The sequence below is a fragment of the Beauveria bassiana genome, assembly GCF_000280675.1.
Source record: "Beauveria bassiana ARSEF 2860 unplaced genomic scaffold BBA_S00005, whole genome shotgun sequence".
Lineage (NCBI taxonomy): Eukaryota > Fungi > Ascomycota > Sordariomycetes > Hypocreales > Cordycipitaceae > Beauveria > Beauveria bassiana.
In genome coordinates, this window is record NW_007930840.1 from 631,710 (window position 1) to 654,056 (window position 22,347).

Genomic DNA, 22,347 nt, shown 5'->3' on the forward strand with positions numbered 1-22,347 from the left:
GTAATTAGTGCATCCAGTGCCAATGGCGCGCGATTCGTTTGCGGCTGCGCGTGGTTATGTCCCTGCTCGGGTAAACAAACGAGCAGTCCAGATCAAGTAAGTGTGGTTGCCGTGCCAACTTTTCACGCCTCACGTGCACATGTGCCAACCTCCTCCAGGAACTTGACATGCAGCATCATGAGCAACACGATGCTGTTTGAAAGTAAATTGAGCTCAAGAATGATACAGAATTACATAGAGGGTCTTATATTTCGTCTCACAGAATTTTTAATCAATGCTGTCGAGATCCGCACCAGCGTCAAGCAAACGCGAAGTGCCACTTTACGCGCCGTCACGTGGAGACGCGACACGCGTCTATGGGATGGCTTTCGTGAACTTGTCCGGACAATCCTGAACTTAGGTCACAGGCTGTAAGTAGCTTAGAGATCCAGCCCCTCATCGATTTTCCACGAAAGCTACCTGTCTCGCAAAATAATATTCCACATGTTTCTCTCTGGGCAAGTATCTTGCACGTCGCCATGTCGCCCCGAACCTCTCGATCAAACTGGCCGTTTGTCGACACCATCTATTGCGAGTCCAAATGCCCCGAGGAGGATGTCTATTACTCTGGGTCTGATGACGACCAATACGAAAACTCTCGCGAGAGGAAACGTCGATATGAACTTGCCGGGCAACGCTTTCTCGCGGGGTCTGCACCAAGGCTATTCTCGGCATCGCTGACGGGACCTTTTGAAAGCAGCCAAGGCTGGAAGAATCCTTGGGCCAGCAAGTCCCAGACCCGAATTGCCCGACAACCAGATCTTCAAATAGCACGCGCTGCGAAGGGATCTAGTTCTATCAAGAGTAGAAAACGCCATATTAACCATCTTGGTACGGAAGGGAGATTCGACGGATCAGAGTGTCATCTGCCTAGTCCGCAAAGCCTCAAGACGGCATCCTTGCTATCGGAGCCCCATCCATATCTTGAGAATGAAGAGCTACAAACAGTTCAAGCATGGCGCCACAGTATTCCAGCATTGGAACCCGCCGTGCAAGAATCGACGCCATCGGTCACCGACGTTCATCCTCCCAAACGCAAGGCAAGCCATAATTGGCTGAAGACGGTTTCCGATAAGAGAAGCAAAATTGAACATGCGAAGGATGATACATCGAAAATATCCGAGACATGCACGCCTACTTTACCAGATCTACCGATACAAAGCGGTGAACTGCCAGGCCTTGGACCGAATATGCGACTGCATCCAAGCACGAAACTCCCTGCAATAAATCCTACCACACAACTAATTTCGCCACCCAAGCCGTTCTCAAACTCCAGGATTACTATGAGGGCTACAGCCCCGATCAATAGCGAGCCCAGCGACAAATTGAGTTTAGAGCAACAGGCCGCTGCAACACTATCATCCCCAGTATCTCTACGAAACGTCAAGCAAGAAAAGCCTGCTACACAGTCTTCACCTCTCAATATCAAAGCGAGAGCCCATCTTTTACCCAACGAAGCATCCGAACTTACACATGTCAGCCCTTCGAAGACAGCAGCCAATCATTACATGGCCAGTATCGACAGCGGGAGCAAGCCATATCAAGGACCAGATGACGAAGAATTTGTCTTTGATATCGCCCTAGATCCGCGCTCGGATGCGTCTGAAAGTGAAGAAGACGAAACGAGTCAAAATATGCAGTGCACAGGCGGCGCCGCATTGCGAAAAGTCCAACGCGAACCATCAGCATTTGATGATGATTCCAACATCGAAAAGGACGCCTCGTCAGATTCGGACCTCACCGAGCTGTCAAACTCCCCAGAACTAACAGATGAGGATGAATTAGTGGAAGAGGCTTCAAATGCACTTTGCGAGATGGACAAAGACCCATTCAAGATTCCGGCGCATGCAGACACAGAGATGGCGGATGAAGGCGAATACGAAGCCTTGGATACGACTAGCGATGCTCAAGTCGGACAGCATACCGAAGCTGATGATAGCGCAGAGGTGGAAAAAAGTTGTTCGCTTGATACTGTTTTAGAGAAAGGAGGGTCTGCCCAGTCTAACGAAGCTGGTGAGGCTCTTGAACTGGCCGTACCTTGTGCAGCCACTGAAGACGAAGATGATCCTTCGAGTAGCCGAGAGTGGCATGGCTTCTCGGACGCAGAGGCTAGCTCAGCACCTCGGCCAGACGCCGCCGAACCCGAAGTTGCGCCCAACCCAATTGATCGGGTTTCCGCTGTCGTCACTATCACACCAAAGAAGCACGTAGAGTGCAGGCCTCGTGTCACTGCGGAGACATCAACCCTGTCAGCGGCTAAGACTGCTGTACCACCGTCTCCCCGAATCAAACGGGAGACATCAGAATTTTCTTTCAAGGCAATATTGCGAAGCCTTGTCCCTTCAATTCCATGGGCCCAGCGTACGCATCTCGCCTCCGCTCCTGCACAGTGTGCGACACAAGAGCCCGTTTCTCTGCCCAGTATGGAAGAGCATGTTCTGCCAAGCGTCGAGGATGTTCCCGCGGAGCACGAAGTTATATCAACGACAGTTGAGTGTGATCCTAGGGTAGGCGAGCCCGTAACGACTTTAAACGCCGACGAAGTGTCTGCTGAAGAAAATAATGAGAATTGTCGACAGCTGTTTGCCGATCAGGACAGTGCTCCGATGTCGGAAAAGCTACTGACGTCTCAAATTCGTGGCGCTGAAGGTGATGCACTTCCCGCATGTCCACAGCACTCGGCCGAGGTGGAACAGGAAATGGTAGTATCGCGCAACGAACCATTCGAGTATGAGACGGCCGAGGGCGTGTCTATTGCAGGTCCGCCGGAGGAGCCACACTCACCTGGTCGGCAAGCAACCCCGGTACCATCCGCGGCAGCATATGAGGTGGCTCCTCCGGCTGCAAATCCTACTACGCCGCCACGAACTCCATCCCCTTCTAGAAGTGCAAGCAACTCGGAGCCTCGCTTCGCCTTCAAGCCATTTGCCGCCTTTTCGACACCGTCCCCGGAGCGTCTCCGTGTTGCGAAGCGCCGCCGGCTTCCAGGATCCAGGCTTCGTCACCCGAGCCTCACAGGCATATTGGTGTCGCGAAACGCGGGCTCAGCTCGGCGCACGAGCAAGGTGGTCTCGTGGCTTCTTCCAGGCGATTTCGAAGCAGAGGCAACGACTCCGAGTGAGAAAGCGGATGGGCGGCAGACCGACCGTAATGTGCCGTCCTCGCCGCCTCCTCGGACACCGCTGGCGGAGCTGCCGACGGCCTCCAACGAAAAGTTTGCAAAGCACTTTTCTTCTGTCGTCAAGCGCACCGACGGACTGCGACACCGTTTTCACGTCACTGCGGATACAGACCGTGTCATCGTCGACAGCAGCTTACACACCATCATCAGTAGTCAAAACGCGAACCTCACGGCTAAGAACACTGCTGACGTGGCGATGGAGGATGTGACAGCAGCGGCGGATAAGAGTGATGAGGCTGAGAATCGGGACAGACCGCGCGAGGCGTCCTTGTCGGTCGAGCCGATGGACATGGTAGAAGATATGGTGCGCGAGATGGGCGACTTTTGGCAAGCATGGGACGTGGACGCGGAGCTCAGCGCAGCGAAAAAGCTGCAGGCCGAGGCGGCGACGTCGGGCACGTAGTCGCAAAATGTATGGCTTTGAGGAGAAGTATCAATCATCAGCTGGCGTTTATGGATAGCCCGATTTTGTCCTGAATATTGTTTACTTTAGATACCATTTGACTTGCATTTCTTTCATGTGTAAATCTTCAAGTAATAAATCGCATCATCATGTTTCTTTGTCCGTTCCTCGGGTGTAACAAGAGATGAATTCTACGTTTAATCTATCATCCGCGCATCTCACCATGAGGAGGCCCATGTCATATGTTGGGTTGTGTGTTGGCAGCCCCTGCAGCAAGCCGTCGTCGTCGTGACTTGTATGCTCAGATTTCTGGCGTCCAACACTCGGGCAGGGCCGCTCAACAATGGACGGCGAAATTTTCATTGCTGCAGACTCATCAACTCACTGCCAAGACTATGCAGGATGCCGTTTCAAGCGCCCATTGCGCGGTTTCCAGCATCGAATAAATTATGGTACAGGGTAACTCACCGTTGATGCCCTTCCCCCCCCACCGGGTGCTGTGGCGCATCGTCGTCAGCCTGGCACCGCCGTGCCCTCGCAACGATCAAGCGTGTTCAGTCAGAAAAGCAAAAACCATGAGTTTTCAAGCTAGTTTGCGAGAATTGAGCCTACACATGACCAAAGCAGTACACAATTCTATAAAAACCAAAAAAAAAGACAACTTGTCATTCTCGAACAAGGACTCATAATATCAGCTACGTAGCAGACGCCAAGAAGACGGGCTTCCCGCGCTGGTGACGGGCGTGTGGGGCCGGCAGAGCAAGACAAAGTTGGCTCCACCGACCCGGATGGTCCAATTGTCTGGCCGGGCGTCTCAACGTGGGGAGTCAGGTCCATGCATACTCAGTAGTGAAAGAGTTTTCTTCTTCTTTTTTTTCTTTTTTTCATTCGTAAGTCGAGATCAAAATGGGTTTTTTAAAGCTCCTCTGAGGATCAGGCTGCGCTTGCCTGAAGTTCTTCTTGCGCCGGAATAGGAAAGCCTTGCGTCAAAAGTCATACACACGCCCCCCTTCCAGCTCTGCGGTGTATATATTAGTAAGTGCTTACTTGTAAATAGAAGCAAACAGAGGTTGGTAAATAACATCACAGTATGTAGTATTATACCGAAACAGCGCAGTCATCACTGGTACGTATGATATGTACCTACTAGGAGTATCACTATAGCTTGCAGATGTTGCCAAAGGTCGGACTGTGATGCAAAGGGGGGTTGTAGTGTGCCGGAACGTTATTAAACGAAGTACCGTACAAATGCCCTCATCCTAACTGCATGATGAGATATGGGCGGCGGCCGCAAGCGTATAGTCCCGAAGCGCATGCACCATCCAACTCTGCCGCTGCTGTGCGCAAACAAACTCCAACCGACCTCTTCGGGGCCAGGCTTTTTGCTGGATGTGAAAGCGTCCGACGATAATACAAGTCTACTACGTTGCGCCGAGTAATTTGAGTGTGGCACATCTATGCATGCACTCAAGCCTACGTGGATTGCTAACTTTTGCGTGAAACAGCACAGAGACAGGGGTTGGGTAGGCAAGCAAGCCATGGGCGGTGTCTAAGCCAATATGTATAGAAGAGAGCTGAGATGGATTTGTACGTGGCGGCCAGCTTCTGTTTGTCTGTGAGCCCAAAAAATGGAAAGCACCAATGGCGGAACAAGAAGTGTGCCATGTGACATGCTGCCCGGGACATTGTTGGGACATTGCTGCAGTCAACATCATGCGTGCAGCTAGGGATTATCTGTACCATTCATGTCTTTCCTTGAGTCACGTCCATGAGACTTTGGTGCGAGCGACTGACAGGACATCGATACTCAAAAGATTGGTCAGGGCGAGTTTCAAGATGAAAGTTCTGGCACTTGACAGCGCCTCCGTGGCGTCCGGAAGAGCATTGATGGCCTGAGAGTGCTCTCAGACCACGTTTTTGCCATTTGCGTTAACATTCGTCGCTGGACCCTGGAATTGCGCACACATTATAGCAAGGTACTGTATAAATGAGTTTTGCTTCTTTGTTGTTCGGCGCTAGAAGGACTCAGACGTCCATGCCTGGAGATCAGCGCTAGCCAAGGCGTGGGGGAATTTGGCATCAGCAAGTAGATGACGGGCGGCGGACGGCACGTGCAAAGAACAGGATGCGCTGATTCAACTAACTATCATTCAACTCTGAATCGACATTCCATATGAGAAGGACTGGCAAGCTGGATGCCGTCATGGTGTGCACTGAAGCACAACTGACAGCACTGAATAGTGAGTATTCGGAATGGGCATGGACCAGTGTGCACCGTGTAGTGACAGCGTAATTGGTGGAGGGCAACAGTGTTGTAGAGAGGTGAGTTTCCGGACTGGGAAGAGTCTGCATGGCTGGCTGCATGGCTGCATGGCGTGTTGTCATTGGCCTTTTTTCGCCGTGTCAGTTGTTGGAAATAAAGCAAGGGTGGCATTGGCGGTGTCGGTGCGTTAGGGAAGCCACGGCATCCGCGTCGGGGCGGCAATGACAGCTCGACGAGGGAGCAAAGGGCCATGACTGAAGAAGAAGAAGAAGAAGAAGAAGAAGAAGAGAGTATAACTGCATGCCATATGGCAAGCAAGCGAGCAAGGAAAGAGGATGCTTCTCCTAAACAACAGGGGTTTTGGTACCATAGCGCGGCGCGGCTCCTAATCTGCCGGGGGAAGAGGCTGTGCATCGCGGTATTGTCGTCGGTACTAAGGAGTCATTACGAAGTAGGAGGCTGGGAGCATGCTGAGCTTTGGCTTCTAATTGACTACCTACACAGACGGCCCCTGAGCCGGGCACCCGGAAACGACTAGCGCAGCGACGTGTGCTGCTCATGGATACTGGTATGGAGTATTCAGGCCGTCGGTGAGGATTCAGGATAGGCTTTTGCACGTGGGAATGCCGTGTGTCAGGACACGTCGCGAGGTGCTGCGCCTAGTCAGTCACCTACCTAGTCAACGGTCAACAATGTAACGAGTTTAATAGGAAATAAGAATAAGGCCGGACAAAGCTTGCTGTTTGTCTTGGTTGTATGGCGCTAGATTGGGTTTGGGGACAGCGTCGATGAGTAGGGGCAGCCAAGGCGTCGTAAATAGTATTCAACAGCGAGCTGGCATCGTGAGTACTGATATGGAAGATGGACCACGGCCACTAAAACCCCAGGAAAAGATATCCGTTTTGTGGTCGAGCGTTGCGATGGCTGGCTAGGAACTTGTGAGCGGTGGCGGGAATGGACGGACCGGAGCCCGAGGTCCACGCTTGGCTGTCAAGAAATTGTTCGCTGCAACTGGTGATGGAGCCGATGGAAGACCAGCGATGATAAGCACCCGTCGGTCGACGACTAGTGCGAGGATTGGGGTAAGTTATTGATGGATGATGTGCGGACGGCGTCACAGGGCTGTGCCATGCTTTGGGTGCGGCGACAATCATAGGCTGTGCCAAGTCAGTCAGACAAACAGAGTGCTGATGAGAGTCAGACAAAGAAAGTCTTGATTGTTGACTCAGTCTCCGTATTAAGGGAGGCATGAGGCAGGTGCAAGGCAGTTTTTGAATGCCATGTTCCCAAAAGGTTGGATAATGCGTCCCTGGAATGGCACGTGGTGGGCTATGATGGTTGTGATGGTTGTGATTGATGTGATGACCTGTGATGGTGTGATGGCCTGTAAATAATGACGCCAAAGCCAAGAATGTTTAGCACATAAAATACACTGCACTGCCCACTGCCCACTGCCCACTGCCCAGTCACACAGTGAGTGGTACGCCCTGTAACGCGGTACCGCACTTGATTTTTTTTCTCTTTGAATTCCTACTGAATTCTCTTTCCTTCTTTTATATTCTCTTTTATATTTCGGTTTACCTTCAACCTCGATTCCCCTCCCTCTTCTCGGTCTTGGCTTCTGCCATCAATTGGGCAGTTTCCAGTTCATCATTTCTATTTCCCCCAAAAGCAAAGATTATTTAAAACTTCAAACAAGATAACGTTAACAACAAACTAAACCCAACCAAGCTACTGGTATATCGGCCAATGAAGTCTCGTACTTCCAGAGTTTGAAACCCCCCCCCCCCCCCCCTAGCTAGGCCGGATAGTCTTTTTGCTCCCGATCTTTTCTTCCCCCACCCCTCCGCCGTATTTCCCACGTTTCCCACCTAAACATCCTCCGGGCCCGGTCAACTGCCAAAACCTCACACGCACACACAGACACCCTTCCTCACCCATCCTCACCCACACTCAAATCTGCCACGAATCATCCCACCCACGCCTAATCGACCGTCGCCCTGCTGCGCCCAAATGTTCTCTCCATGTCGAGCCCGAGTCTCCCGTCGCACATTGGCGCACCACTCGCCCCAGTAAGCAACGACGACTATGACCATGACCACCACCACCACCGCCGCCACAACCTGGTAGCATTACCAGAAACAGCAGAAACAGCACCAGTACCACCTACCCTCGCCCCCAGCCCCGATCGAATACTTCTGCCGCACCCTCTGCCACATGCACGGTCAAACATAGACGTTGCTGCCGACCAAGCTTGCGCCCACGACCCCCCCGACCCTCAACCACCTCAGGTCCAGCCGCATCTACAGCACCTCCCGATTCAGAGCCCTACATCGACGCCTGCTTCTACCCTCACGCCTCCTTCTGTTCATGCTGGGGCTACTTCTACCAAACCTACCAGTCCTTATACCCTTTCTGCCACCCAATCTCTGCCAGGTTCACACCCCTTACCCCTGTCTGCTGCGACACCGCTTCGCAACATCGCCCCAGCCCAACCAGGCACACCTGCCGACGCTGCTGATATAAAGTGCCGGCCTGCCCGCCTCATTCCCGTGTCCGAACCCGCTGCCAACTCCGGCTCTACTTCAAATTCACTCCAACGTTCGTCTGCCGCCCCCTCGTTGCTCTCACAAGCTCTCGCAACTGCCCGTGGCATACCCTCCAAGCCTGCGGCACCGCACAACGATAGTGCAGACAAACAACGACACACGACGACACAGCAGCCCGGGCAGCAAACTTGCACCGACAGCAGAAACAGTTCCAGAACTGCCAACACTGTGCCGGAGCAGACCTCTCAGCAGTCAGACGGCGACAAGCCCGCGCAGCATGGCCACTCCGCGAGCTCCATAACACCACCCGACAACAAAGAGAAAACATCTGCGATGGCGTCTCCTGCTGCACCCTCCATGGCCATGCCACTCACCGGCCGCGATACCCTGCCTGGCACCGCTTCTTTTACAGACCAGACAATCGCACACATTCGCGACTCGCTCATGGAACACAGAGAATTTCTCGACCGAACCCGCGGCCGCGCATCCTCCTCCCTCGACATTGACCGCAAGACTTTTGAGCTGCCTTCTGACCATCCCTTTTCCTACTCTACGAGCCCCGATGACGTGACTGCCGCCACCTCGGCCTACTACTTTGACCGTACCACTACATCACCCTCGAAACTGCGAGACGCCGTCACCGCCTCCGACCTACGACAGCAGGGCCGCCACTACGCTCTCGACCACCGCCATGTGAATGCGCCGGACAAAACGGAAAAGATCTGGTCCATTGTTGCGAGCGAGGGTAGCGAGGAGAATGGCCTCGTTGAAAAATCCGTTGCTGAGGCCATGGCTGGCGTTGAACCCAATGCCCGTAGTCGCAAAGCCAGTTACAGCTTGCGCTTCTTCAAAGAGGCCCTGCCAGATGAAGAGAAGCCCCGTCGTAAAGACACAAAAGCCGCTCGCGAGAAGCTGACCTCGACCACGGAAGAAACTGAACAGCCCGTCTTCGACTCGTCCAGCGTCTCTGATGTGGCCACGGCCGATGACGAGCCGCTCCCGCAGCAAACACAACTACAGAAAATGGACACCCGGCCGCGAAACGAAACTACGCACGACTTTGAACCGATTAATCATCCCACTACTGAGCAGGACGACGTCGCTGGCGATGAGACACCTCTTGTGCGAGCCTCCGACGACACACAGACCAAGGCCAGTTTTGTGCCGCCACTTGATGTGGGGCCGGTGCCGGAGCCCGCTGGCGCACTTGATCAGCTGCCTTCGCCGAATACCCCCAAAGGCCGAGATTCGTGTGACAGTGGCGACGGCGATGCAGACGAGTCAAGCGAGGAGAAAATATCCTCTGCAGTCTTTGTTCCGCACCATGAGCTGAGCGACGATCCTAGGGACGAAGTTGAGAGCTCCAGTTCCGAGCATTCCCAGCGCCCCCGTGCACTGTCACATAATCAGTCCCACCCTTGGCTTGTTAAGGCAGACGAGCCAGAGCCCAAAAGAAGACAAGACGATGCCAAGCCTTACGAAGTGTCGCACCGTCGGTCACGAGATAATTTGGCGACGCGACGGATTGAGCAAGAAGCTGCCCAGCCCGAAGCTCAGCCCGTCGAAGTCGACATTGAAACCAAGACGGCCAAATCCACTGGTAAATCTGCTCGCATCCTAAAACCGTATGAGGATCAAAATCACGAACATACGCATTCTCATAGCCGCGAGCCGCTCGAGGCCATCGAGCTCATTCCCTACAAGCACCAGGTGGGCGGCCATACCACGATATGGAGGTTCTCTCGTCGCGCCGTGTGCAAGCAGCTGAATAATCGAGAAAATGAATTTTACGAAACTATTGAGAGGTATCATAGAGATTTGCTACCCTTCCTTCCTCGATACATCGGCGTTTTGAACGTGACTTTTCAGAAGCAGCCAAGGCGCAAGAGCATGTCGAAAAAAGAAGAGCAAGCAGCAGCGGAGCGCAAAAAACTTCAAGACGCCGCGGCTGCGGATGAGCTGGCCAATAACCACGGTGTTGAAACGGTAGCTACCTCAAACGGTACTGGTAGTGGAAACTCAGGCAGGGTAATTAGCCAGTCAATTACCAGTTCGGCCTTGCAAATACCTACCGTCACGTTTGACGACAACAGACATATTCTTCCACGAAGTCTACTGCAACCAACGCCGCCCCCAGATTACTTCCGCAGAAACAGCACCTCCGCAACTAAAACATCGCCTCAAGCATCATGGACCACGAGCCAACGCCCGTTTCTTGATAACAGACCCAATAGCTGGGGGGCAACGACAATCAACAAGCGACTGCGCAACGAAGTTTTCAACGATGCCTTCCTCAAGGAGCCTATTGAAATCCAGAAGCACCGTCGTCCTCATCAGCGTTCTATTCCTCGGCCGACTTTGCAGAGATTGATTCGCCCCAGCAACTCGGATTCAAACCTTGGCCAATCCCAGCTGGAGAAACGCTCACCAACAGCGATTGCCGTCGCTCCACCATCGGCACCGATGCCAACAGAGACGAAAAGCGATCTTGGAGAGCCGGTTTCGCGGCTCCTTGCTACTGATCCCGAGCCAGAGCAGGAAGTTCAGGACGTTACGGGCACTAGTGCACCCGAGCCAGAAATTCTCAAGAACAATCCTCTCGCTGCCAAGAAGAAGCGACGATACTCTGCCGGTGGTCTTCGCAGACGGCCGCAGGATGTACGTGAGTCGAGGGGCGACCTCAAATATTTTGAGGAGGCAGACGACGCCGATTATCATCGCGACAGCAGCAAGACGAATAAGGAAAACGACAAATCTTCGTCCGAACCCAACGGTCATTACGAAAACGGTGATGAACAAGGCATGTTTGAATCCGACATTGTTGAATCCACGCCTAAGCCCATGAAATTCGAGCTTTCCTCTACAGTATGCTCCACAGCTGTCTCAGAACTTCCCAGCCCAACCGTTGAATTCAAAAAGATTCCGCGACCGGTAAACCCCAAGGAAGCTAAATCGCATCGCGACCGCATCGAATACTTTTTGTTACTGGAGGATCTCACTGCAGGCATGAAACGTCCTTGTATGATGGACTTGAAGATGGGTACACGTCAATATGGCGTAGAGGCTACACCCAAGAAGCAGAGATCGCAGCAAGAGAAGTGCAGGACAACCACTTCGCAAGAGCTGGGCGTGCGCATCTGCGGCCTGCAAGTCTGGAACAACAAGACGCAGAGCTACGACTTTCAGGACAAGTACTTTGGCCGCAGGGTGAAGGCCGGTTCCGAGTTTCAACACGCCTTGCAAAAGTTTCTCTACAACGGCGTTGATCTGCAGAGCATCCTGCGTCACATTCCTGTCATTCTGCGCAAGCTGGCTCAGTTGGAAAACATTGTCAAAGGACTGCGCGGCTACAGATTCTACGCGGCCAGTCTGCTCATGTTTTACGACGGCGATATGTCTGAGGACGGCGCGGGCGACGAGACTGTCTACGAGTCTGCGACGGACGCCGCGACGGACACGGAAGAGGCGCCGCGCCGCCGCAAGCGAAATCTCAGGGAGGTTGACTTCAAGGTGGCCGATTTCGCCAACAGCGTGACGCCGTTTGACAAAATTGACGACAAGCCGTGTCCGCCGCAGCACCCGGGCGAGGCGGACGGCGGGTTTCTCAAGGGCCTGCACAGCCTCAAGGTGTATTTCCTGCAGATACAGCGTGACGTGCGCGCCGAGCTCGGTCTAGATCCGCTGGGTCGCGGCGCCCTGGGGCTGCAGGACCTGGAAGCGCTGCACCGAGAGGAGGACAATGGCATGGTTAGCGTCTAGCTGGCCATTTCATTCTTTTTTGTTCTTTTCAATGAGAAGCGTGAGCTGCTCTTGCGCTTTTCTTTTAATTCATTTTATGGTGCATTTCTTGTTTGCTTATTCAATTAGGGAATTTGGCCGGCGTTGATTCTGACAGACAACGAAGGAAACAAGATGAGGGGCGCTGGCAGGCATTGCCAGTGGCAGAAGAACTTGCGAGACGAAAGACTGGTACGTGTCAAAAATGGGTAGGCAAGTTGTTTGGGTCTTTTTGTTATTGTTTTGTCTTTGCTTTCGGTCACGACAAGAAGCGACTGTTTTGGGTCTGCAGAAACCGTATTTGAAAAACCAGCATGGAAAGATTGAGAGGAAGAAATACCCCCACACACTTCGCATAGACTATAGGCGCATATTTGAATTTTTACAAGATGAGGTGTTTGTAATTTGCATCAAGTGCGCTGTTGAAGTCGATGCGGGTGTCACCTCTTGTCAGCGTCTAGTTTGTGCCGATGCGTCTGATAGATTGATTAGTTTGCTATCTGCAGTGTTTATCCTCGTAGTTGCGAATTTCGCCGATGAACGGTGAATTAATTGGCATGTTCTTCTCATCAGTAAATCGGGTGCTTTGATAAAATTGCCGGTTCCGTTTCCGTGTCCGTGTACAAAGCACGCTCCCTCCCAGCCGCGACCAACACTTTGCCAACAGTCACCCATTCCGGACCACGGAGTCGGCCGCCAAGTCGCTAAATCATCCTGCCCTTTGCACTCGCCAGTATTTATGACTAGAGACTAGTATATATGATGGAAAATATCATATGTGACTAGAGGCCGGCTTAGCGGCGATCCGGCCAATGATGGATGACGGTGGCGGCAGGCAAAGAAGGGCCCCTTTGTTCAACCTCCCATTCCAGAGCGTTGCAATGTGACGCCAGCCCCCGCTAACTGATCTGCGCACAGAAGAAACCTTATTATTGTCCGAGACAGATGAGCTGTCTGTGTCTCGGTGCTTGAGCCTTTTTTGTACTTCCGCCTGACCTGACAGGAGTATTTATATACAGCGCAAAGGTGTATAACCATGATAACCCTCACAGAAGACTTGCATCACGCGCAGCTTGATTCTCTTGATTCGCTGCGCGATAGAAGCCAACAGAGATGGAAATGGTGAGTTAGAACTCTATGATCAGCTTTATCCTCATCAGTACGACGAGAGCTAATTCGGCACCGGCAGATTGCCGCGCAAATCAGCGCCGGCTACAGCGCCGGCTACAACGCCTTCGTCAACCGCGCCCTCCATGCCGCCGCTACGCCCGTTCCCAATGCGACGGCCTCGTACTGGATGTCCGACCCGCCCTTCCCCTCCGTCAACCTCAACCCGCGCCCTCTACCCGATATCGCCGACTACGTCGTCATCGGGACCGGCCTTGCCGGGGTTGCCGCCACCAAGACGTTGCTCGAGATAAGCCAGGACCAGCGCACCGAGATGCCGCTGCGGGTGGTGGCGCTCGACGCCCGCGACGTGTGCGGCGGCGCCACGGGGCGTGGCGCGGGCCGCATCGACGTGACGCCGTGGAGGGATTTTGCAAAGCTGAAGGAGGCGCTGGGGGAGGAGGAGGATGAGAAGGAACAGGGGAGGGCAAGGGAGGTGCTGCGGTTCATGGAGAAAGGTGGGCGAGCGCTGCGGGAGCTGGGGGAGGAAGTGCAGGAGGGAGAGGTCAGCGACGTGGAGGCGGTGGATTTGTTCTTGGAGAGTGAGGATTTTGAAAAGGCAAAGGGACTGGTGGAGGATTTGAGAAGGAGTTTGCCGGAAACGGAGGTCAATATCTGGCCCGGCGAGGAAGCGTGCGAAAAGGTAAGCTTGCACAGAAGTTGAAAGGCGGCTTCAAGCGTGCGTACTGACTGCAACAGTTTGGCTGCAATGGCTTCGTCACCGGCGCCATCTCCTACCCTGCCGGCGCCGCGTTTCCCTTTCGCCTCGTCACCGGCGTCTGGAAGGCCCTTGTTGACCGCTACCCCGAGCTCGTGCTCCTAAGCAACACGCCCGTCGCCAACATCTCCATCGCGCCCAACTCTCCACAACATCCCTACGCCGTGCACACTTCTGCCGGCGTCGTCCGCACGCGGCATGTCCTCCACGCCACCAACGCCTACGCTCCCGCCCTAATCCCACGTCTGCGGCAATACCTTACCGGCGCCCGCGGCTGCATGACCGCGCAGGACGGCGGCGCGCACTTCCCGCGCACCCACGGGAACCGCTCCTGGAGCACAGTGTACGAGCCTGGCTACGACTACGCCACGCAGCGGCCGGATCAGGATGACGGCTCCCCGGGGGATGTTTTGGTCGGCGGCGGGTTTGCGCAGGGGCGGCACGGCGGGCTCAACTTGCTAGGGACGTGGGATGACAGCCGGCGGGACGCGCTGCCGCTCGCGCACGTCCGTGGCATCATGCCGACGGTGTTTGAGCCAAACTGGGGCGGCGGTCCGACGATGGCGGCCGGTGGGGGGATCAAGTCGGACTGGACGGGCATCATGGGCTTCACGGGGGATGGTTTGCCGTTTGTGGGCGCGCTGGGGGCGAATGTGACGCAGAGGCGCAATCCGTATCCGGGCGACGGCGGCGGCGGCGTCATCAACGGCTCGGGGGAGTGGATTGCGGCGGGCTTCAACGGGCACGGCTTGGTGTGGGCGTGGCTGAGCGGCGCGGCGGCGGGCATCATGATGGCGGGACAGGACGGCAAAGATTTGGAGGGGATGAGGGGCAGGCCCGGTGGGAAGCTGGATTCGTGGTTTCCGAGGAATGTGCTGGCGGTGGACGAAGAGAGGCTGAAAAGGGCGGATTTGCAGAATCTGGTGGGACGGCAGCTCTAGGTCATTCCCACAACAACAAGAACAAGGTTATTTAGGATGGGATGATGAGTGTGGAGAATGAGGGAGGGAAGTTATGGACGAGTTATGGGGAGGCAAATTCTTCTGTTTGTTCGGCTGGGCTTTTCGCCGATGCAAACGCACATCAGCGGCCCGTCTTTGATTCTGTATATATCCAGCTAGCTTTGTCAATCTTGCACAGGCCATATTGCTAGGCTCACGTTTTCTCTCTCTCTTTTGCTGCGAATCCTAGTCTTTGCTCCTTGATCGACTTGCCAAGCATGAGTGAGCACGATTCGGCGATTGACATTGACTCGTGGCGGCATTCAGTTCCGAGCCGCCTCGAGCGCGAAGATCCGTTTGCCAACGATGGGTTTGGGGAGCGGCCCGTGACGCGGCTGGTATGTGCAATTTTCTCTGCTCTTGGATTCTGCTCTCGAAGATGCAATCAAGCCAGCTGACGAAAGGAACTGGACAGACCTTCAGGGAGCAGGACCCTACAGACGAGGAAGAAGTGCAACGGCCGGCATCGCGATTCAGCGTCTTTCGTGCAAAGCTCTTTACGCCAAAACGCCAGCAGGGCCACCTCACCACCACCGACGACGACGAATCCACCATTTGCCCGCCGCGACCGAGCACAGCGCTGTCGACGGTGCGTCCCAAGAGGAAGAATAAGAAACGGAGCGGCGGGTTCTTGGCGGGCTTGTTTCGGCGCGGCAAGAAGCGCAGCCGCGAGGAGTTTGAAGACGAGGACTGCTACGGCGGACAGGATGAAAAGTCTGTCGCGAGGCTGTCGACTGTCGTCGTCGAGCCCGTCATGTCGAAGCAGCTGCATTTGAACTTTTTGTTTGTGGGATGTCCGTCCGCGGGCCAGACTTCGCTGCTCAAGTACGAACCTTTTGCACAGAAACACAACATGGAAACCGATGCTAACCACTATTAGTCGCATTCGCTATGGCTATTTTCCAGATGTATGTTGCGTTTGCCATGATGATGAAGGAGAGATCAAAGGAGAGAAAGTGCTGACGTGGACAGACATCCGTGATGCCGCGCACCAGATACGAGACATACACACATCAGCCGCGACACAGCGCCGCGCGCGTCGAGCTCTGGGATACCTCTGGTGCGCCGGACCTCGCCACCGTGCAGCTCCTGGCCCATATTCACTGGGATATCATTTTTCTCTGCTTTGATATAAGCGACCATTCCTCCCTACAAGCTATTGTCGCCTGGGTATCCGCCCCCTTTCTTCTCTCTCTCGCTCTCATCCACTAACACACGCAGTGGAAATTCACCGCCGAGCGCCTCTTTTCCAGCTCCAAACCACTCCCGCCGAGTCTGCGCCTGCTCGGCACCAAAAAGGACCTGCGACATCGCGGCGCCTCGCTCCGCCGCTTCAGCTTGGGCTACTACTACCACCAGCTGCCGCTGTCGGCGTCGACGCAGTCCGTCATTGCGGCGTCGGCGTGCGCGTCGAGCGCGCAGGCTGCGTGGCAGGCAAAACACATCAAGGCGAAATATTACGAGTGCTCGGCGCTGACGGGCGAGGGCTGCGAGTTGCTGGTGGAGGAGGCGGCGGAAGAGGCGACGAGAAGGATTGTGGAGAGGGAGTATGAAATGTACAGGAACTTTAAAAGGATGGCGCTGGGGGGTGAAAAGGGGATGGAAGGGGTGGTTATGTGAGGTGGGAGCTTTGTAGTGAAGAAATATGTTGGCCAAAAGGTAGAATGTATAATGAAGAGATGAAGTCGCCTGTCAAGTCTGGCGTATAAGTCGTTTGATAAACGGCGACCCACTGCGACAGGTCCGATCTGGATTTAACCTAAACACAACAACACTTTGATTGTCTGCTGAGCACCACTGCATCGTATTTGCAGCTCATCTATGGATATCAAGAACATAAAATTGTAGTTCTCTGACTGGTTCTACGACTGTCCAAAGGAAAGTAGACTGTCTCGTCAGTCAGCCGCCCGACGGCGGGCAACGAAGAGCTGCCACGTTGCCTCGCAACCAATAGCCAGGTTTTACAAGACACTGGTAATCGGCCAACACATAGACCGCCGGGATGGTGGCTCTCCTCCTCACAAGGTTATCCGCTGCCTTACTCGCCGTCATTGCCGGTCTCATCCTGTCAGCATTTCCCTTACCCGTCATCATCCTCACAGCCATCGCCCTCGTCGCCCTCTTCGCCATCTTCATCACGGTACGTCCCCCCCTCATCCTCCATTACCTGCCTCCGAATGCCAACATTTTCCCTTTAGTCCCGCCACATCCAACTCGTCGCCGCCCGGCGCCGCGTACGCTGGCCCTCCAGCCCTCCCCCGGCCGCCTCCGCGCCGCCGCAGCGTCACGATGACTACTGCCTCTTTGTGCTCGGCTCCGGCGGCCACACGCGTGAGATGCTCATGATGATGGACGACGGCACCTGCGACTTCCGCCGCTCCCACCGCCGCTACCTCGTCACCCGCGGCGACGCCATGTCCCTGCACCATTTACGCGCTTACGAAGCCTCCCTAACCGCTCTCTGCGCCGCTCGCCAAACAGAACCCGGCACGTACGACGTTGTGCACGTCACACGCGCGCGGCGCGTCCACCAGAGCCTGCTCACAACGCCGTTGAGCGCTTTGCGCAGCGTTCTCGACATTATCCCGGCGCTGCTGGCGCGGCCAGAGGGCAGCAGGAGGTATCCGTCGCTAGTGTTCTCCAACGGGCCCGCGACAGGGTTCTTTGTGGCGGCCGTGATTTACGCGCTCAAGGTGGTGGGCGCGGTGCCTGCGGAGAGCATGCGCTTCGTGTATGTCGAGTCTTGGGCGCGCATATCGACACTGTCGCTTACGGGGAAGCTGCTGCACTACACGGGGCTGGCGGACTTCTTTGCGGTGCAGCATGCTCAGGTTGCGGCGAGGTACGGCGTCCGCGATGTGGGACAGGTTGTCTTCAACGCGAGGCGAGACGACATCGAGCACAAATAAGCACTGACGGCGACAACTCATTCGTCTCGTGAGTTTGTATCTTTAATACACATATTGTACAGTATCTATAACAGAAAATCTGGACGTTTGGCCTGTCATGGTTGGCCTGTTCATTCCCAGAAAAGAGACATTTTGCTTGCTTCTGCTTCCTCCACACCTGCTCCTACGCCCCTCGCTCAAGAGTGGCTTCAGTCATTCCGACCAAATCAGCATCCTCGTCGGGCAGAGCATCGTTGGGGTCAAACGTTTCCACCTCCGAGGCCGCCTGCGCCTGGCGCGCCGCCGTCTCCTTGCCGGCCCAGACCTTCCAGTTCTCAAACTCCTGGTCCTCGAGCTTCATGCCAACATCGCCTCTCGTCATGCCAAAGTAGGCGCCAACATGGCGCGCCTCCTCGACGGCGACCCGACGCTCAATCTCCTCGGCCTGACGCAGCCTGTAGAATTCTTTGCGTGCCGTGTCGTAGGCCTTGTTCTGCGACATGTTTTTGACTTCGATGAGATATAATTGGCGTTGGACGACGCTACAAAAAAACGTTGTCAATCAGCAAAACTTTCCAACCCTGGATAGACAAGGGGTTTGCTGCAGCAGCACTCACCTCTCTCCAGTCAGCGCCATGCCCGGCTGGCGCACACCCTTGCTCCAGTCGCAGCGCTGGCCGTCCTTGCCGTCCGACTCGAGGAAGATGCGCGGCCGCGCCAGCTCCCACGGGTGGTCCTTGTAAAACGTCGCGCGCAGCTTGTCCTCGAGGTAGACAATCTTTTGCGGACGGTAAATGTTGCGCGGCTTCTTGGCCTTGCTGCTGCCGCTGACCGCCGTGTGCTGCGTGGGGATCGGCCGGACGAGCGTCTCGGACGGCGGGACCGACGAGACAATGTTTAGCCACGGCGGCTTGTAAGTATTCTCGCTGCCCATTACGGTGCGCTTAAGCTCCTCCTGGACGTTCTGCACCAGCCGCGCGGGCCTGATTTGTCGGCCACGCATGGCTATCGTAGTGTGTGTGGTCGGGCTGGAGAAGGAGCCGAGAAAAGTGTACTTCGAGCTCGTTATCGGTGAACAGTGCCCTCTGATTGATGATCAGCCGCCAATTGAGTCGGTGGCGCAAGGCAGATGTCGTGAAAAGACAGGTTGAAGATGCAACATGGAGCAAGTTGAATTGAATTTTGGGGTCGGCGTATCGTAAGCCCGGCGTGCTGGCAAGGAGATGCCAGGCGGCGCGACAGCGTATTTTCCAGACCCACACTTTTTTATATCGGGATCTCCATCAAACAAGCAGAATAAGCATTCCTTCATTTTGTCCCTTTCTTGTCGAATTTTATTCTGGGCGTTTCTATTCGGCACATGCTAGAGGTGGAAATGGATACACTGTTGCAATGAAAACGAGCAGCGTCCGGGGACCCGTCCGCAGCGCCATGCGGTCCCGCGGCACTGCTGCTGCACCTCAGCTTCTTGGAGCAGCTGTGGCAGCTCTGCCTGGACGTCATGCTGATGCTGCGGGCGGAAGGCATATGCAAATCGAATCGCGCACTTCAGGGCAATGCCAGAGAAGCGCTATATGGCTATTTTCGACCTTTGCGCCCAATCAAGACTCGAAGCCGCTGCCGAAACGAGTCGACAAAACTACAATAGGAGCATTTGCCCGACATCCTCGCAACTCCATGTTGAAACCTATACAACCAGGCGAAGATACATCTTTGGAAAGGGAAACAGATTCGGCCAGCATGGACTTGGCCGACTCGGCAATCAAGTCTCAGCAAGGAGTGACTCTATTGCCGGCGCATACACCAGGAACTCAAGGAAAGGTGCGGTCTTCGACATTACACTCGACAGTTGGATCCGAGAATCAAGGTCAGACTCTCGACAAACATGAGCTTCTTTCCTTTGTGCCGGGACCAGTGCAATCCACGGCAGCCGAGCTGTTCGAGGCGCACCGGGATCCATTCCGTGGCGGATTCGCGGCCCCAGACGGGCCACACATAAGGATATCCGATGCGAAACAAGACGTCTTTTTTCCCACTCGAGAAGATTTGCCCAAGATTTCGGCTGCTACACAACAGATCATCGAGAAGCTCTGCACATCTCTGCGGAAGCGACTGCGATATCGGGACTTGATCCCCCTCGAAAAGATATACGCGACCTATCAAGAGCTGCCCGAACCTCGCATGCTGCATCTCACAGCAGGCTGGAGGAAAGAACTTTTGCGAGTCATGGGATTGCCAACGAAAAGAGAATCAGCTGGTATGCTCCGCTACTTTTCGCTAGTGGCTGATGTGAAGAATGCTGGTCTCACACTCAACCAGCGTCAATGGAACTATGCGCTTGCGTTTGCCGCCAAGTACACTGCCAGGGTCCAAACACGACAGCTCGAATCTGCGATGCGACTGTGGTCTGAAATGGAGCGAGAAGGAAACCAGCCCGCTAATGAAGTCACCTTCAACATTCTTTTTGACGCCGCGGCCAAAGCCGGCAGCTTCGCGTTGGCTGACACGTTGTACAAGGAAATGGAGAATCGGGGCATAAAGTTCAATCACTTCCACCACGTTACACTTATCTACTACTTTGGCCTGCAGAGGGATTCCGATGGCGTCAGAGCTGCATACAAGGAAATGGTGGAAGCTGGCCAGCTGGTGGACACGATTGCCTTGAACTGCGTCATCTCGGGACTGCTCCGCTGCGGAGAGGAGGGAGCCGCTGAAGACACATATCAGCGGATGAGGGCCGGAGGAACCAGTGTTCCCCAGAGACCAGAAAAGGACTACATGGTTTCCAAGGTCATCACCAAAGCTCTCATGATGCTGTCCAAAGTGGCCAAGGAGCACCCTTCACTCAAGGCCAACTTGCAACGAGGTGTTTGCATATCGCCAGACCTACGCACATTCAAACTCTTTATTGAACACTACGCTGTTCGTGTAGGCGACCTGGGCAAGGTGGTGTACTTTTTGGACGACATGAAGGCGCAGGGTGTTGTCCTGCACCCGACCATTTTCATGGGCATCTTCCGAGGCTTCTTCCTCAACGGCGGACATCCCGGCTCAGAATGGAGCGAGCAACGCCTAGACAGCGTCGTGCATGCATTTTACCAGGCGCAGGACGAGATGGGAGAGCATTTCCGCATCGACAAATGGGCCGTCATCTGGTTGTTGAAAGCCGTTAAGCGCTGCTGCTCGCGGCAGAAATTGGAAAAGGCCTTTGACGAGATTTCCGTACGCTGGGATGTACCGATAGAGCGCCGATTGGAGGTTCTTACCATCTGCGACAAAATCGTTGGCAAAACCGACGACATTGCGGCTTGGCGCATCTTTGAGAGCACCACCAAGCTCAGGCAGATGATGGGTGATAGAATCATCCAATAAGGAGATTTAGCCACCGATCCATGTTGTATATAGTTGTACATTTCATGTAATTCTACGCTACTCGCGAGTCTGTATTATAAGCTTTAGAAGCACTCGCGTGGCGAACATCTTAGCCACCAATGCCACGTGCCGAAAAATTCACCATTGAAAGGAGACCAGGAAATGTATCAACAAATGGAATTATGTTACAGTCGGTGCATGTGACTGCAAGCATCTATCCGAGCCTCTTCTATCATAACATTGTCCATCGCCTTGCTGCCTCTTTCTGTTCTCCATGCAAGATGAAGATATCTACCCAATCTGTCGTATGTCGAAGAGTCGTTTAAGGGTCGGATTTGTAGGTTTGGTAGACTGCCACAACTGTTAGCATTACAAGCTTCCTAACATGTCGCTCTTTTATATCTCGCGCGCAAGGTCGTCGTACCGGCAATGCCGAAGGGGGCGAGGAAGCCGGTGGCCATGAAGCCCCAGTAGCCGATACCGAACCACTTGCTGTGGGGGTTGAAGGGAAGGTTGGTGTAGGGACCCTCGGGGTAGTGGTAAGGCGAGGACATGCGAGCCCGTGTGGCATGGAAAGCACGGCGGGAGACCAGAGTGGTCGTGGTGCGGGTGGCGGCGTGTGAGAACATCTGCGACATCGTCAATTAGCTCGGAGAACTCCTCCCAAGGTGAATTGGGCAGGCGTGGCGGACCTTGACTGATGGATTGGCGAGCTTGGAGTTGCGAATACCTTCAGCGTTCGGGGAGGACCGTGTCGGCAAATCGAGTAAGCTCGTAAGAGGTCGAAAGACATTGGCCGAATTGAGTCACGTGTGTATAAGACCACAAAAGATACGTACCTTTTTCGTCCCACATTTTGTCTTGATCCAGTCCACCGCCTTCCTGTTTTGAGCCATCATTTTTATTCTGCTGCGCTACGCACATAGTGCAAAGAGACGAGCATCGATCGATCTCTCAGGTTTCACTGCAAGCTTTGCACTGGAGGGAAA

At 54.5% G+C, this 22,347-nt stretch overlaps 8 protein-coding genes across 8 annotated transcripts; 6 read left to right on the forward strand and 2 right to left on the reverse strand.

The window, feature by feature from the left end:
• Positions 1 to 518: 518 nt before the first annotated feature.
• Positions 519 to 3,623, forward strand: BBA_02488 (protamine P1; the record flags this gene model as incomplete). The annotated part of the gene is made up of 1 exon (XM_008597585.1): positions 519 to 3,623. One exon carries the CDS (start codon positions 519 to 521, stop codon positions 3,621 to 3,623), a length of 3,105 nt encoding a protein of 1,034 aa, XP_008595807.1.
• A 4,287-nt stretch (positions 3,624 to 7,910) lies between these two features.
• Positions 7,911 to 12,194, forward strand: BBA_02489 (inositol polyphosphate kinase; the record flags this gene model as incomplete). Its single annotated transcript, XM_008597586.1, has 1 exon — positions 7,911 to 12,194. One exon carries the CDS (start codon positions 7,911 to 7,913, stop codon positions 12,192 to 12,194), a length of 4,284 nt encoding a protein of 1,427 aa, XP_008595808.1.
• Positions 12,195 to 13,325: 1,131 nt separating this feature from the next.
• Positions 13,326 to 15,038, forward strand: BBA_02490 (FAD dependent oxidoreductase; the record flags this gene model as incomplete). The annotated part of the gene is made up of 3 exons (XM_008597587.1): positions 13,326 to 13,334; positions 13,402 to 14,022; positions 14,079 to 15,038. The coding sequence occupies 3 exons, from the start codon at positions 13,326 to 13,328 to the stop codon at positions 15,036 to 15,038; spliced, it is 1,590 nt and encodes a 529-aa protein (XP_008595809.1).
• A 278-nt stretch (positions 15,039 to 15,316) lies between these two features.
• On the forward strand, positions 15,317 to 16,718 carry BBA_02491 (rho-related gtp-binding protein rhoe; the record flags this gene model as incomplete). The annotated part of the gene is made up of 5 exons (XM_008597588.1): positions 15,317 to 15,436; positions 15,514 to 15,923; positions 15,979 to 16,006; positions 16,071 to 16,268; positions 16,320 to 16,718. 5 exons carry the CDS (start codon positions 15,317 to 15,319, stop codon positions 16,716 to 16,718), a joined length of 1,155 nt encoding a protein of 384 aa, XP_008595810.1.
• Positions 16,719 to 17,100: 382 nt separating this feature from the next.
• Positions 17,101 to 18,007, forward strand: BBA_02492 (UDP-N-acetylglucosamine transferase subunit alg14; the record flags this gene model as incomplete). Its single annotated transcript, XM_008597589.1, has 2 exons — positions 17,101 to 17,238; positions 17,297 to 18,007. The coding sequence occupies 2 exons, from the start codon at positions 17,101 to 17,103 to the stop codon at positions 18,005 to 18,007; spliced, it is 849 nt and encodes a 282-aa protein (XP_008595811.1).
• A 163-nt stretch (positions 18,008 to 18,170) lies between these two features.
• On the reverse strand, positions 18,171 to 18,989 carry BBA_02493 (37S ribosomal protein Rsm25; the record flags this gene model as incomplete). The annotated part of the gene is made up of 2 exons (XM_008597590.1): positions 18,171 to 18,528; positions 18,604 to 18,989. The coding sequence occupies 2 exons, from the start codon at positions 18,987 to 18,989 to the stop codon at positions 18,171 to 18,173; spliced, it is 744 nt and encodes a 247-aa protein (XP_008595812.1).
• A 737-nt stretch (positions 18,990 to 19,726) lies between these two features.
• On the forward strand, positions 19,727 to 21,358 carry BBA_02494 (pentatricopeptide repeat protein; the record flags this gene model as incomplete). Its single annotated transcript, XM_008597591.1, has 1 exon — positions 19,727 to 21,358. One exon carries the CDS (start codon positions 19,727 to 19,729, stop codon positions 21,356 to 21,358), a length of 1,632 nt encoding a protein of 543 aa, XP_008595813.1.
• A 322-nt stretch (positions 21,359 to 21,680) lies between these two features.
• On the reverse strand, positions 21,681 to 22,257 carry BBA_02495 (cytochrome-c oxidase chain VIIc; the record flags this gene model as incomplete). The annotated part of the gene is made up of 3 exons (XM_008597592.1): positions 21,681 to 21,718; positions 21,783 to 21,987; positions 22,198 to 22,257. 3 exons carry the CDS (start codon positions 22,255 to 22,257, stop codon positions 21,681 to 21,683), a joined length of 303 nt encoding a protein of 100 aa, XP_008595814.1.
• Positions 22,258 to 22,347: the final 90 nt, after the last annotated feature.